This window comes from Clinocottus analis, unplaced genomic scaffold (assembly GCF_023055335.1).
Source record: "Clinocottus analis isolate CAN_PGR_092001 unplaced genomic scaffold, fCliAna1.0.p SCAF_21, whole genome shotgun sequence".
Lineage (NCBI taxonomy): Eukaryota > Metazoa > Chordata > Actinopteri > Perciformes > Cottidae > Clinocottus > Clinocottus analis.
In genome coordinates this window covers 10,677,431-10,692,165 of record NW_027175943.1, presented here as the reverse complement: position 1 = coordinate 10,692,165, position 14,735 = coordinate 10,677,431, and the positions used below count along the sequence as shown (strand labels likewise).

Sequence of the window (14,735 nt, the reverse complement as noted above, 5' to 3'; positions counted from 1 at the left end):
ATTGCTGCTCTATACCTTACCTTATATTAATTTATCATTCACATTTTTCACTTCATTCAAATGAGTGCCTGGACTTTATTTGGTATGTTATAGCAACATTGTCCGTCATCTGAGCCCGAGAGGAGCAAACTGTATTCACTGAAACGGTACAGTAATCTAATGAGCACTCTGAAGTAACTAAGTACATGCAGACAGAGACCATGTCAACCCCTTCGAGGCCTCATGCCTCCTGTATCGTGGTCCGACTTGCTTGGTGAATTGGCCATCTGGACACCAAACACTGAGGGACTTAATGGAACTGCTGGGTTACATAAGACAGGCAGGGCCTGGCCTTTCATTATTCACCAGGCAGTCCACTCCACACCATGGGATTATTTACACACACACTCTTATAGTGTTACATTGTGTTGCGGGACAAACACAGAGCCAGGAGGAATGGGATTGAGGCCCATTAACTAATGGCGGCCTGCTGAGCCTGGAGCACACAGTATCTACCAGATAAAAGGAAATAAAGGACGTGGAGCCCCTTTCATCCAACCATGTCCTGGTTTCAAACCCAGCCTGGGACCTTCGGTGTGGGTCAGCTGTTCCCCACCATCTCTATCATCCTTTCCGTCTACGAACCGTCAAAAGTTTATGACTGTGCTGTTAGGCTGGATTCCCTCACACATTATCCTGCTGCCAGACATTCTCACTAGACTAGAGCACCAAATGTGGATTGATCCGCTGCTGAGAGTAGTCCCAACGCGTGTTCAAAGCTGTAGACAACGACTCATAAGCCATGCTACGACATGCAGCTTTAATGATACCAAGAGCTCCGTACGTACTGATGTGGTTTAGTTTCATAGGTCATGTGGCCCTGGCCTTGCATGTGGTTCCCCTGCTAGTAATAGAGATAGAGAAGAAGCTAGCTTGTATCGGAACATGGAGCGTCTACACAATGTAACTATAGTTCATTGAATTCTGGATGTTTATTCTTCCCAGGTTTTATTTCCATGTTTTATTAGCAGGCCTAGCCCCTCTGGGAAATTGTGATGAGCAAACAATGACTGCCAGTGCCGAACCAATCTAACAGATTACAGCTCACTGCTTTCGAGGGTGATATTGAATGACGATATTGCTTTAAGAAAGACGAGGATTCAATTATCATTCCAAAAGCAAACAGCTGAAGAGGGAGACACAAGTAGATATAGTGCTAGAGTAGTAGCTAGTGTAGATAAGTGCTGTGTTACACAAACTGAACCATTTCTTTTCCTTGTACTTGCCAACTGCCCTGCCTGGCCGTATACTGTTGGATGGTGAGTTTTAAGACTGGAGCGTAGACTTGTGGTGCCTCCATCTTTAGTCCTAACTTGTTTATTGCACAGCTAAAAATAAAAAGTAAAGCACTTCGCTGGCTCTTCTTTTTTGTTCGGTTGAAAACCAAATAATCGTCAAAAAGACACATTTTCATTATTTTTGCTTACGAGAGTGAACATCTCTCCTGCTGGAGTTAGGGCTACATGGGTATTAAAGGATTCACGTGACATGTTTTGTTTTTTTATGCACTGCAACCAAACAGTGAAGCGCAGAGAAAGCAAGAACACTAGCAAAACAATCCCAGGAAAATAGCTATTGCATAAAACAATAACATTATCATAACCACTGTGTTGAAAGATCCATCCATCCATTATCAGCCGCTTATCCAGGGTTGGGTTCCAGTGGCAGCAGGCCCACCCAGACTTCCCTCTTACCCGCAACACTTGAAAGGATGTTGAAAGATAATTGCTCAAGCTCACATCCAGATGCCTGACAACATGCTAGTCACCTCATGACTTGCAAAAAACAACTGCTATGGCAACCGTGGAGCATCTTCTGGGCCATGGTCGCTCCTCCATATACATTCAGACTCCCAACCAGGCTATGTATGGCCCAGTGCATGTTTGTCGGCAGACTGGTCGTGTTGTCCTCCAGCCCGTCTATGCCTTCTCTCTGGTTACCTCCCATGGGACTGAGGAGGGATTCCCCCTCCCCACCAGCTGCTGCTGTGCTCCGAGAGAAAAAGAGCTTTTAGACGGAGAGAGGAACGCTCAGACATGAAACTCAACATACTGTAAATTACAGCGTATTGCAGCCTCATTTAGAGGGACTGGTCCCTTTTAATGCAATAAAGCATGAAGACGTACTACAACTTACTATATAATTACAAGCCGCATTAATTTGCTGACACCAACAACGTGTCTTGAATTTATCGGGTCATTAAGGATTCCTGATGGCTTCCCCATAAATATCTTTTTAGAGGAAATAGATTCATCCGGCATTCTATTTTCTGTGACATTTATGAAATGGATAGAATCGGGTAGGAACATGTTGGCTGACAAAGTGTGGGGCAATCAGAAAGTACTCAGAGACGAACACAGACAAAGCAGAAGTGGAGGCTGAGCCAACAGGCAACACCACATCCGCAGCAGAGAGGAAATAGAACACACACACACACACACACACACACACACACACACACACACACACACACACACACACACACACACACACACACACACACACACACACACACACACACACACACACACACAAGCAAAAGAAGGCAACAGCCTTATGCACAAGGGTGCGCGCACACAAAACCAGGGCTTGTTCAACCCGGTCATTAACTGACAGAACAGTGTAGTTGTGTAGTTTCTAGAAGCCTAACCAAAGACCTTTCCAGCAACAGACTTAAAACCAGGCCATTGGTTTAAATGAGGGGACTGCACAGGTCACTACAGTGTCTACAGATTTTTACCATTATTAAGGTAATACTATTAACCCACAGAAATCGTTCAAATTTAAATGTGTGTGGAATGTAGATACGATGAAGATGTATTTCCTTTAACACAGGAAGTCTCTGACTAACTTGGTTTCAAAACGTTACAAATTACTCGAACATTAGAGAGCAGGAAGGAGGAAAAAAGACTGGAGGCCCCATATTACACACAGCAGCGCAGACCATTTCAGACTGGCACAGTTGTCACTTTAACGCACAGTGCGAGTAGCAAATGTGCTTGGTTTCCAAATAAGGCGTGGTCAGCAGCATACAAGGTACATTGCTATCTTGAGGTAGCAGAAAGCCTTTGCAATATTGACCAACAAATTCTAGTCCAAAGTCAATGGTGCAGTACTTTCCTGTAATATAAAGGTTGTGTTATTAAGATTAATATTCAACAACAAGCTAACACTCTGCTTGTAACCCACAAAGTCGCACAGCAGCCCTTTCCTCTTCAGATTAATATGTTATTGATGTTAGTCCGATTGTTTTTTTTGTTGATTGGACAGAGGCTTGCTGGACAGCTGATGCAACTCCTGTAGATGGATGGCTTGCATGCTTTCACCACGTGTATAAGCAGATCTGCGTCATCAGTAGAAACCCACTTCTCCACTAAGCAGCATCTGCTATTTAAATAGTAATAAAAAGGGAATTGAGGGTGACATTGAGTGGTTTAATTCACATCACACTTACAAACTATGATCAATCAAGGGACTAAAAAAAAACATTGTGCATTACTACTATACCATTAACTACTATTTACCTAGTCGGACATGCCCTAAATGCACTTGCTATGATAGCATGCTAACATGCTCACACTGGCTGTGTTTACATGTTGATGCTCAGCAGCAGACATGATGTTTACTATCTTCACAATCTTTCTTCTTTCCTTCCTCTCCTTTATGTCTGGAGGTTTTTGAGTGTCCTTGTCCTTTGGGCTGGTTCCCTCACTAGCTCCACTGTTGGCCCAATCATTCCAGATTGTTAAATTACCGTAAAGACAAGCAGCTAACTTGGATGCTAACTAGCACTAAACACAATTACAGATGTGGCTGATGGGAATGTCATTGGTTTTTCAGGTATTTGGTCATAAATCAAAATATTGGAGAAATTGAAACTTTGCCCTGATGATTGTGTAAAAAGTCAGAGAAGGATCTAGTTATGAGAATTCATCCTGAAGTGGTTTGACTGGACGCTAGCATGGGTCAGATGTACCACAACAGCACACGATAAAGTGCTGACAAACTCACATGGTGACATTAGAAACTGGCAAAAAAAGAGATTCAGTCTACCATCCCTGTTGCTGAGGCTAATTTAATCTGGAAACATCACCAAATGTAGACCTCAATAAGCATAATCCTTGAATCAAACCGTAATAAGTCACAAAGAGGAATGAAGATGGAAATTGCATATACTCGCGACTAGCTTACAGATTTTGAGGGGGCAGTCCTGTCTCTTGGTTCTCTGTTGTCAAAGCTCTATTATGCATCATGTTTCCGTTTGTTTGCACTAAACTAATCTCTCGTCTCAACTACAACAGAACAACACATTTTGCCATGAGACTTGTCTACAACTTGAATCCATTGTAGCAGCTGAGCACAGGGAGCTGCACGCTTTTCAGAGCAACTTGCTGCTGAAGCGGTCATTAGCTACAGCTTTTCTGCGGAACTGTGGCTAAAAAGCAGCAGGAAATGATTTCTTTTTAGTGTTTTGTGCCATGACATTAACAGAGCTACCGTTGTGCGCGTGCGCGTGCGTGTGTGCGTGTGTGCGTGTGTGCGTGTGTGCGTGCGTGCGTCTCCCCTCCTGCTCCCAACAGCAAGTTCTTGTTTCTTACATCTCCAGAGGTTATACGCAACTGGAGGTCAATTTATTAACTTTGTGGCCGTGCAACAACAATTTTCATGCGGTTGGTCCCGGCCGTCCTTCTTTTATAAAGGAAGAGCTCAATATGTAGTTTATTACTAAGAGAGATGTGCCGATTCCAATGAGAGTTCATTAATATTGATGATGTAGACCTTTATTTTTCTCGGCCCAATTTTGAATTAAAAAAAAAAGAAGATTTAATCCATGAAGAGAGGAAGCAGTTCCATCATTCCTTTACAGTTTTTTTTTTTTTTTTGCTCTTAGAGTCTCTGCTTGCATTCCACCCGGGATGCTGTTGACGTATCATGAACTCTACGTTATTTTGTGTGCTCTACACTTCACTTACTCACAATGCATTATTACAGCAGATGCTCCCAAAGCTAATAAACAGAGCTGGACTGGGCTCAAGATAAGAAAAAAGACTGAAGCAACTATGTCAGGAATGAATAAAACTGTGTGAAGAATGAATAAAAAAGGAGAAAGAGAGGAGCTTAAACCCCACCTACATTCATAACACAAATCTGACCAATCAATGCTAAAGTGGCTGTCAAATTGTTTTGGAAAGTCACAGAAATCATAGGACACAGCATCACTTGAGGATCCTCCTGTATTTGCAGCTGAAAAGCCATTAAAGCTGTCATTAATAATCCACTGCCGACTTATCGTTTTCCCACTTAGAGAACAAAGCTCAGAAACTGGAGGCAACCAAGCAAAAAACAAAGAATGTCAATTATTGTATTGCAGGTAATTAGCAGTTAAATAGATTTTACAAATGTGGTCAAATCAATTATTTATATTAGTTAATAATTATAACTAACAGTCAATTAGATGTTTAAGTAAAAAAAAAAAGGAACCATATTTTAATATTGTTTATTGTCAATGCACAACCCCTCACAGTCCTCTTTGACTGTTTGACCAAACTGTGGACATTTGAAGTAAACTTTAAATTTACTGACTATGTCTTCTTTATAACAAAGCTTTCTCACATACTGTTAATAAGAACTCTGGACACAATACAGAACATCAACTTTACTGTACGAAGACACTGAATGTTTGTCAGAGGTTTTGATTCTTCTCTTATCGTAATTTTTGTAGGTCTGTTGTCAACAAATCATCTTCTAATTCATTGCATAGAGATATTGGTCATTTTGCACACTTATTAGCATCACTGGACTAAATAAGAAATGCAATGAAAGTATAAACATTTAAAGATGCAGAATATCAGTGCTCATTCCACAGCTTTAATCCAGTAACACAAATATCACTGCTTCAAAACCCATACTTGGCAAACCGTATCATTGAAGCAACGGCCTCAGGGTGATCTTTGTGTGTTCACTTGTGAGTCCACAAGGTGCACAGCACATACAATAGCTGGGCTTTGTTCCCCTCAAGCGCTACCGGGAAACACTCTGGGGGAGGCGAGCCAAGTCTCCTTCTTTGTGTGTGTGTGTGTGTGTGTGTGTGTGTGTGTGTGTGTGTGTGTGTGTGTGTGTGTGTGTGTGTGTGTGTGTGTGTGTGTGTGTGTGTGTGTGTGTGTGTGTGTGTGTGTGCATTTGCGTGTGTGTGTGTGTGTGTGTGCATGTGTGCGTGTGAACCTTTGACCTTCCTGAGGGAAGCTGCTCCAGTGGAGAAGAAGGGGGGCTGATGTTATCATAACACTGCTGGGTCTCCACAGGCTCATCTTATCCCAGTTCAACTATCATATGTATGTCTGTCTGTAATATCCTGCCCACTAAGACTCACTCTGGAAATAAAATAAGCAGTGTCTTAATTCGTTTCATATTTATTCATTTTTTTAATCCCAATTATTGACTGTTTGACCAAGTTGTGGACATCTGAAGTGAACCTCTAATTGACTGACCTTGACTGTTGTGGCTGCGCTGAGATTAATTATATCAAATTAACATGACCACGAGTACATGTCTGTAAAAGGTTGCTACAGCTCAGTGGTGTAGTTCTGTGGAATGCACATCGATGATGTCGACAGAGTCAACATTAACATCAACCCTCCCCACGGACAACCAGTTTTCATCCAACAAGCTCAGACAGGCTGCCTGTGTGCGTGCTGCCTGCGTGCGTGCTGCCTGCGTGCGTGCTGCATGCGCTGCCTGCATGCGCTGCATGCGCTGCCTGCATGCGCTGCATGCGCTGCCTGCATGCGCTGCATGCGCTGCCTGCATGCGCTGCCTGCGTCCTTCCTGTGGAGCACTAAACACCTGATAGGCAACAAAAACAGGTGAAGGTTGGAAGGAGAACATTTCGATAGATTTAGGGAGGTTTTCCTCAGGGGTCTGCTACAGTACTGGACATTAAAAAGCCTTAATTTAATGCCGTTGCTTATGGCAACAATTACTTTAACTCAATGTTACTAAAAAGCAATAATATCAAATCCATGTTCTACTATGATATAAAAATAACTGATCACAAGAGCAGGACATCCTGTTTACACTTCCGGTTTCCATGGACATGTGACACATGAGGTCATGAGGACGCAAAGTGAGGATGCAAAGACGGCATTGTGAGGAGCAGCTCTAAACAAATATGTGTTCAAATCAAAAGACATTAGGTTTGGGTGTTTTGTGTTGTATGATAGTAAAGTGAAGATTTTTGGATTGGAGAGAATGAGACAAAGCAACAAATTTGAGAATGTCATTGTGGGCCTTAGGGAACCCGTAACAGCCATTTGTCCACCATTTTATATAAACAAACGATTCATGATTTCATCAAGAAATGAATCAAAAAATGAATCAATACTTAGAATAAGGTTGCAATGATTCAAAAACCGCTAGCATTAACCTTCTAATGCTAGCTAGAACTGTTCTTACTACACCCATGGTTGGCCCAAGTTGAGCCATCTACTTTACTGCAGCTAAGATTTGGAGACAGGTAAAGAGTAACTGACCACCAGGGACACTCCTCAACGTGGCGGGGTATTTCATTGGTCAACATTACACCTGGTAGTCTATTGGTTGGGGAATTTTGACAGTGTTGTTGCACAAAAACAATCTGAGAGCAGACGTTTTCACAAGCACACAGACAAGTGTGAAAAGAGGGGCTGAAGAACTGAATATTTGTGAACAACAATGTATTTGTGGGGAGGCATACAGCTTGAGCAGAAGCAAAGCAACTTAAGGCTGAATTATACTTCTGCAACTCCAACTCCGGCTGGCCACGCAGTCGGATTGACGGACTCGTTTTGATTTTTAGTTCCCCTGCGTTTTTCATACTCCAGAACAGCAGGTGGCGCAACGACCGTTTAAGAGTCGACCTGCACACCGGCGTTCACCGATATCTCCCTCCAGGAATTCACCTCCATCTGCGTGTCCTTATACTCCGCCAGACGGGTTTTATAAATGCTCATATTAGTGGACCTCTTCAGCCAAACGTTCTTCAACAAGATCCATTGTTCGTGTTTCTGCTGTGGCTTATAAAAACAGCGGTATTATGCTATAAAACCGGAAATGAGAGGCTCATAAAGGATGCGGTTAGCGGACCAATCACAGCCTTCCGGGCTGCGCACGGCTCACGTAGCTTTGACGGATAGTCAGAAATTTGGGGTGACGCACGAAAGCACGCAAAATGGCCGATTTGACCACGCATGGTCGGCCATGCGTGTCTTGCGTGCTTATGTCTGCGTAAAACCCGAGTATGAATCAGCCCTTAGAGTACACAGACAGGGCATTACAAAATCTGAAATACAGGAAAAAAAAGCTCCATATAAATGGAAATAACATTAGTTGAGGAATTCATAATGTTTGCCGTCATATTGTCCAGTCCCTGTTATATTTAGCAGCCTGGTTAGAAGCTCTTCAAAACTTTACATTTGGAAACATTAGATATAGAGATGGTTAAGCCTATCATATTTAGCCTCAATGCAGACTGCACCAATGGAAACACAAAGCATCAAAGAAGCTACCTGCGCTCCAGTCAGACCAAGACATGACCATCCCTGGAGAGCTGATCCATTACCCAGCCTGCTCCTGGCTGAGGTCTGCCTACAGGAGGTGGGTCTGGATGAAATAGAACTTGCCTAGATCAGTAGACCAGACACTGATGAGCCTAAATCAAGCAGCGAACTAGCTCCATCAAAGCATCCCGGATTGCCGTTCCGTGAAAACAAAGCAGTCCATTGTTTCAAGAAATATATGCTTCAATTGCAAATTGTCTCCTGTCCTATTTTTAGCAGTGTTATTGTTTTAGGTAATTCAGGCTAACCACTGACAGCTTTTTTAGGTAAGAGCTTGATCTAATGTTATGCTCTTTGTTCCGTTCCAGCTCCTCTTGCCATCTCCCTAACTAAAGCAGGAGAAAAATAAATCACATCAAGACTAAAAGGACACTTTGTCATTACTAAATATCAAACTGAATGTAGCTAGCCCAAAACTTAAACATTATCTTCAGAAACAATAAGAACTTACGATGAGCTCGTAATGCGTCAGATTCTACTCAGGACTCTGACAGGTTAGCTGTATGTCGGAGGTGATATGATGTCTGCCTGGCGTAACGAGCAGGTATCTCAGAGAAACTGAGAGCACCTCATTACTCATTCTACATAGACAGCCCAGGTGCTGCAAAAACATGTATTCAAGACTAAATGTCTACAATTGTGGCCTATAGAGGAGCACAGACCTAGAATTAGAGCGGAATGAATAACGGATGAGTCACGATGAGGCAGTGTGAATGTCAGCCACCGCCTGGTTCAATTTGCAGAGGTAAAGCCAAGGCTGAGCAATAAGATAAACACATCCCATTCGGACATTTTTGTATGAATTCATGACTTTTGCTGTCTTTAAATTCAAATTCTACTTGAGAATACAATGTCCAGTGAAAAGCCTGGGCCAACAGGATCTGGTTCTTGTTGAAGACCTTCTTTTAACAATATTTCAACATGATTATTACCATTATTTTGATAGTCAGTCGTTTTTTTCAGTTTAAAACTAGTGCCTCAGTTGGGACGTTTTATAAACAAACATTACGTGATTCCGCGATTCCGGTTTGCATAAAATCTAAACTGATTAAAAATGTGTAAACTGGAGGAGCCAATCGAGAAATCAACCCAACTCTCATGAGTCAAGTTTAAAAGTTTTGGCTCCTACACTTCCCATAATTCATACCAAAAAGGCATCATTCCACCCCACAAATTCACAATGCGTCAAACTCCATGTCGCGAGTTTCTGACGCAGGTTTCCTAGTTTCCCTAATGATCTCAGTATGACATCATCCAGGTTATTTTGTAAGACAAAGCTCCTCCGCAGCCACAGATGACGATAAGCAGCCATCTCACAGGCTGAGTAATACACACAGTGTAGGCAGCTGTAGACCTCACTTTGAGAACAGTTCAGTTGTTCTTTTCCAGCTTGACTTGCCATCATTAGTTTATCACTGAACCTGCACTTGGACACACAACTATGGAAAGTATTCATCACCTTCATAGTTATTAGGGGTGGGTCGCTCCAGTGGCAGGTGCCTGTGTGTGTGCGTGTGCGTGTGTTTATGTGTGTTCAATGCCTTCTCATCCCACAGGGCCTGGGTTGTTATGAGCAGATGGTCATAATTACCAAAGCACCGAAAGCAGTAGCAGAGGATAGGGGGTGCTGCTTTAAAGCTCTGCCTAGCCAGATTGATTTCAGAAACCTGGATGGGGTAATCCTCTTTTCAACAAGGAGAGGCTAAGGTAGTTCCCTTTAATCCACACCTTTCTACAACGTCCTGCTCAGCCAATGAAGTGACTGACACACTCAGAGGCAGTCCAGGAAGCCGCTTGCTAAAAGGTTGCCATGTTGTTACACTTATCCATCAAACACAGAACAATACGAAGAGACACCAAAACCACGGTACAGGCCAAAACAGTACAAGTGAGTTCAACCCCACGCAGTGACGAAAGCTCTCACGTTAAATCCAAAACGCTTCACCCCTAAGTCGAGGTGTTGAGAAAGAGGAACTCTTTTTTGTGGCTTACTTTTTTCCTTTGAAGATCACTTCAAGAAAGAACGTCAAGCTTATTCTAAAAACTTGGAAATTCATGTGGATTTGCTTAACTAGAGCAATAAACAGCCCGTAAAAGAAGCCTCCACTCCAGAGAGTCCACGAGCAGCGACTGTAGTGTTAGAACTAGAAGTCTGCTGCGCACATGCTAACGGACACACTGCGGGTAAAACAGACTAACGGTATTAGCCACTGTGATGCATAATATTCTGACTGATTTAAGGAAATGCTGGAGGGTCAGCCACGTGCCGAAATAAGAGAAAGCTCGTGACGATTTAAAAGAAATCTTAAGTCATTATTTCCGAGGTACACAGTTGTGACAGTCATCGGGACCTAACTTAAGTGCGGAGTACTTGGGGGAGTCTTGTAAAACGTGTCGGGCGGAGAGACGACGTGCCTCCTCCGTTAGAAGAAAGAAGCAGGTGGCGAGAAAACAAAAGGCGGTTATCGTAGGAACAGCTAGCTCGGTCGCGCCGCTTTGAAAGTTAAAAGGGAAAGGGTGAAAAGGAAAACAGACCTGCGTGCGTAATGTCGGACAAGTCGTAGTTCCTGGCGCTGCGGGGAAACTCCTTCAGCTTTCGGTTGGACAAGTTCAGAGCCCCGCTCGCGGCAGCCTCCTCGAGCGCCTTCTCCACGCTCCGGCTGGCCGCTACGGTGGCAGGCAGCTGGGCTCCATCCCCAGCAGCCATCAAACGTGCAGCTCTACCACCTCTTTTACTTTGTTGAGGGCGTCCGCTCCACTCTCATACCCCGAAGATTGTTATGACCTCCACAACTGGCTTCGCTTCTCGTAAACTTCTTTCAAAGTCCAAAAGTAAATCCGAGGGAAATCAGTTGCCGTTGTGATTGTGTCTCTCAGACAACGGGACCTCTCGTTTCCACTAGTCAACGAGAGCGGCTCAAGCTGTCAATCTTTCAGGAAGTTACGTCAAGCTGGCAAATTTACGGGAACACTGTGGCCGTCCTTCAAAATAAAAATGCAAAACTTCAGAAGAACGTCATAGTTTTGATCACACTATTCCGAAATATTGACTACAGCTATGTATATCGGCATCTTAGGTAAAGCAGATGAAACATATGTTGATTTGGTTATATAGTACAACTTGATTCAACATATTGTGACCCAGTACCTAAAATCATGTTTGGTATTTAATGCCAATGCTGCGTAGAGCAGATTTTAAACTTGTTAAACTGTTATAATACAACAGGCAGGAAGGAAGAGGTAACTTTTTCTTTGTGATGTCCTGTGATGCACTACAAAACGTCTTGTTGGGTCAGTGTTTGCCTTTTGGTAATCTTTTGGGATCTCTCTAATGCAACTATTGCATTTATCCAGGATTTCTAATAATTTCCAAGGAAGTTTCCTTGAAATAACTATGTATTCTGGTACTCGTTATTCAAGTCAATTCAGCCCAGAATCACAAATTTGCCACAATCTGTATATAAGACATCCCTGTTCCAGGACCTCACATCAGATCAGAAAAAAATGTATATAATTAGCTAAGAAATAAAATTTCTCGGACAAAAACTAAAATGAATGCAATTTTAGGAAAATATAATCCGACAGTCGACTCAATGAAAAAATATGAAAATATGTCCTTACTTTCTGTTTCGCAAGTTTTGTTGCCTATTTTAAATTTTATTTTTGTAGTTCCAACCGGAAGTTGTCCTAAACTACCAGTTTTTTTATGTACCTGGCTTTCGGAAGGGTGCAGCCAGCGCGACGGAGCAAGTAAGAATGGGCGTGGTCACAACGCGAGTATTTTGACTGACGCTCATGGGGGCGGGGTCTCTGCCTGCATTTTTATTGAAGCTTGAATGTTTGGGAGAAACGGCGCTACAGACATAATTACCACGTGAACCAATCATGAAGCTGTGTGCATGGTGAGGCAGCGGCCAGGTGATCCAATCAATGTCTCAATTATATCAATGTCTCACGCTGTGTTTGTGTGTCTGAATACACGCACGTGTCTCAACGGACGAGTTCAAATGCAGCATCAGCAGGACTGCATGCCCCCTACCCTCCCGTGAGGTTTAAAACCCTTATTCGTATTATTCCATTCTTTCAGGAACAGCTGACTCCTCTCCTACGCGTGCGCACACACACACACGCGCGCGCGTTTGCATCCATTTGCATTGTCCCCTCCTCTCCATCCTGCATCCATCGTTTTCCTCAGCTCTTGTGTCCTCCCTCCCCTCTCCCAGTCCCATTGGACCATCTGTCAAAGTCGCACTAGTTGTCCAGCTGCGATTGGGGCAGTGTGTGTGTGTGTGTGTGTGTGTGTGTGTGTGTGTGTGTGTGTGTGTGTGTGTGTGTGTGTGTGTGTGTGTGTGTGTGTGTGTGTGTGTGTTGGAGGTGTGGGGGTTAACTTTCACCACATGCACTTGTAAAATCCATTACCATTCACCAGTTAACTCAATCTGCCCACTGTATTTGTCTGAGATTGTGGTGAAAGCATAATACCTCCCCCACCCAGTGGGATGCTGGGATATTGCCTGGTCGGCTGTTTGGTGTTCTCCTTTGTTTGTTGGTTTTCCATCTTATGAACCTAAGACGGATGAGCAATACAGGGCAGCAGATGCTGTTGTTGCTGTGTGTCGGGTAACTCATAATGCATATTCATTATTAAAGAACATTATTAAATAATCCATTAGGGCATACATATTGGCCATACATGGTAATACAGCACCATGGCAAGTACCAAAGGAAATAAATTGCATTGCTCAAATGACTCGTGTCATGCTTGAATGTTACAAAAGAGTTTGCCAGGTTTTATTATATGGGCCTCTGTTGATTGTCTCTTGATTTGCGTTGTGGAGGTATTCCTGGCAGCAGTGCTGCTGCTGGTATGCCACTTTTGTTGTTGTGGCATGTATCAAATCTGAGTGGTATGTCACTGTTGTCTTTGGTATGCTGCTGCATAAACCGACCAGATCTCACATGTGGTCTACCCAAGAAGAGCAAACAGCAACAGTGGCGGCAGCAGGATGATCCACCAACTAAATCAAAAAGAGCAGCAGTACATGTTTCCTGGACTTAACACTTCAAGCCAGGACCCACGTCAATTCACACACACAGAATACATGGATCCCACGCGGTAAGATACATTATAATTTGGAGGACACGGAAGAGAGAAGACTCACAAGGACCTCCAAGCCGTGTTACGTCACATTGTCTTTTCTGAGGTGCTTCATACTAGCATTTGGCAAAATACTGAAACCCACACAATTTCATTTTGATTGGTCCGTTTCCAAAACGCAGAAATGACCAACATCTTGTTTTTGATAAGAGGAATATTTTGTACAGATTAATCACTCACCTATTTCAAGTTTTCCAAGGGCCACTGAGCACTTTGGGAACCAAATGGTTACAGTATATATAACGACCGAAGAGTCCAGGGTTTGATTCCTGACATGCCTCTCAACTCCCCCATGTCTACACTGACCTCTGTCCAATGAGAGACAAAATGCCCCAAATGAAAAAAACAAAAAACGGTGACCTAGCACTAGCTGCATTAGATGGATAACATAAATTATAAGGCAACGCCACATGTGGAGATTTAAGATAGCAGTTACATTTTGAATGACTGCAAATCTTCCTTGCCGTTCGTCAGTAACTTTTTTTTAATAACCGATGACTGTAGATGTTGATTGTATGGACCCAGTAGTAGAGGTGAAGGCATGCCCCTTTTATTTATTTGGAGCATGTGACCAGTATTACACACATCACCTTTAAATACACGCATAAATATAAATAAATAGCAACCTTGCTAACTTGTTCATGCAGCAGCTGACCCGTTATTTAGAGGGTATGAAAGCCACTGAGAAGGAAATGCTATTGTTTTCAAATAATAATATGTATGTCAGAGAAAGACTAATGTTGGAAATGTTTGATAAAAAAATGTTTTGTTCAAGTCACAGAGGAACATTGTGAGTATTACATGTATTAGCTTAATTAAGAAGAGATGAGAAGATTAATATCAATATTATGCATGTATGTTCAGTGGTTTCAGGATGTGGTTAGCCTAGCTTAGCATAAAGACTGAAAGTAGGTGGAAACAGTTAGCCTGGCGCATCCACTAAC

The 14,735-nt window shown here is 42.9% G+C and overlaps 1 protein-coding gene across 4 annotated transcripts in view; it reads right to left on the bottom strand.

Moving 5' to 3' along the window:
* Window positions 1–11,543, bottom strand: part of lrch4 (leucine-rich repeats and calponin homology (CH) domain containing 4) — a 42,697-nt gene extending 31,154 nt beyond the window's left edge. For all 4 annotated transcript variants that reach the window (XM_068587754.1, XM_068587755.1, XM_068587752.1 and 1 more), the window contains exon 1: window positions 11,169–11,543. In XM_068587754.1, the coding sequence (XP_068443855.1) occupies window positions 11,169–11,340 (172 nt within the window). In that variant the 5' untranslated portion in view covers window positions 11,341–11,543. The remainder of the gene's footprint in view (window positions 1–11,168) is intronic.
* Between the last annotated feature and the right edge of the window lie 3,192 nt (window positions 11,544–14,735).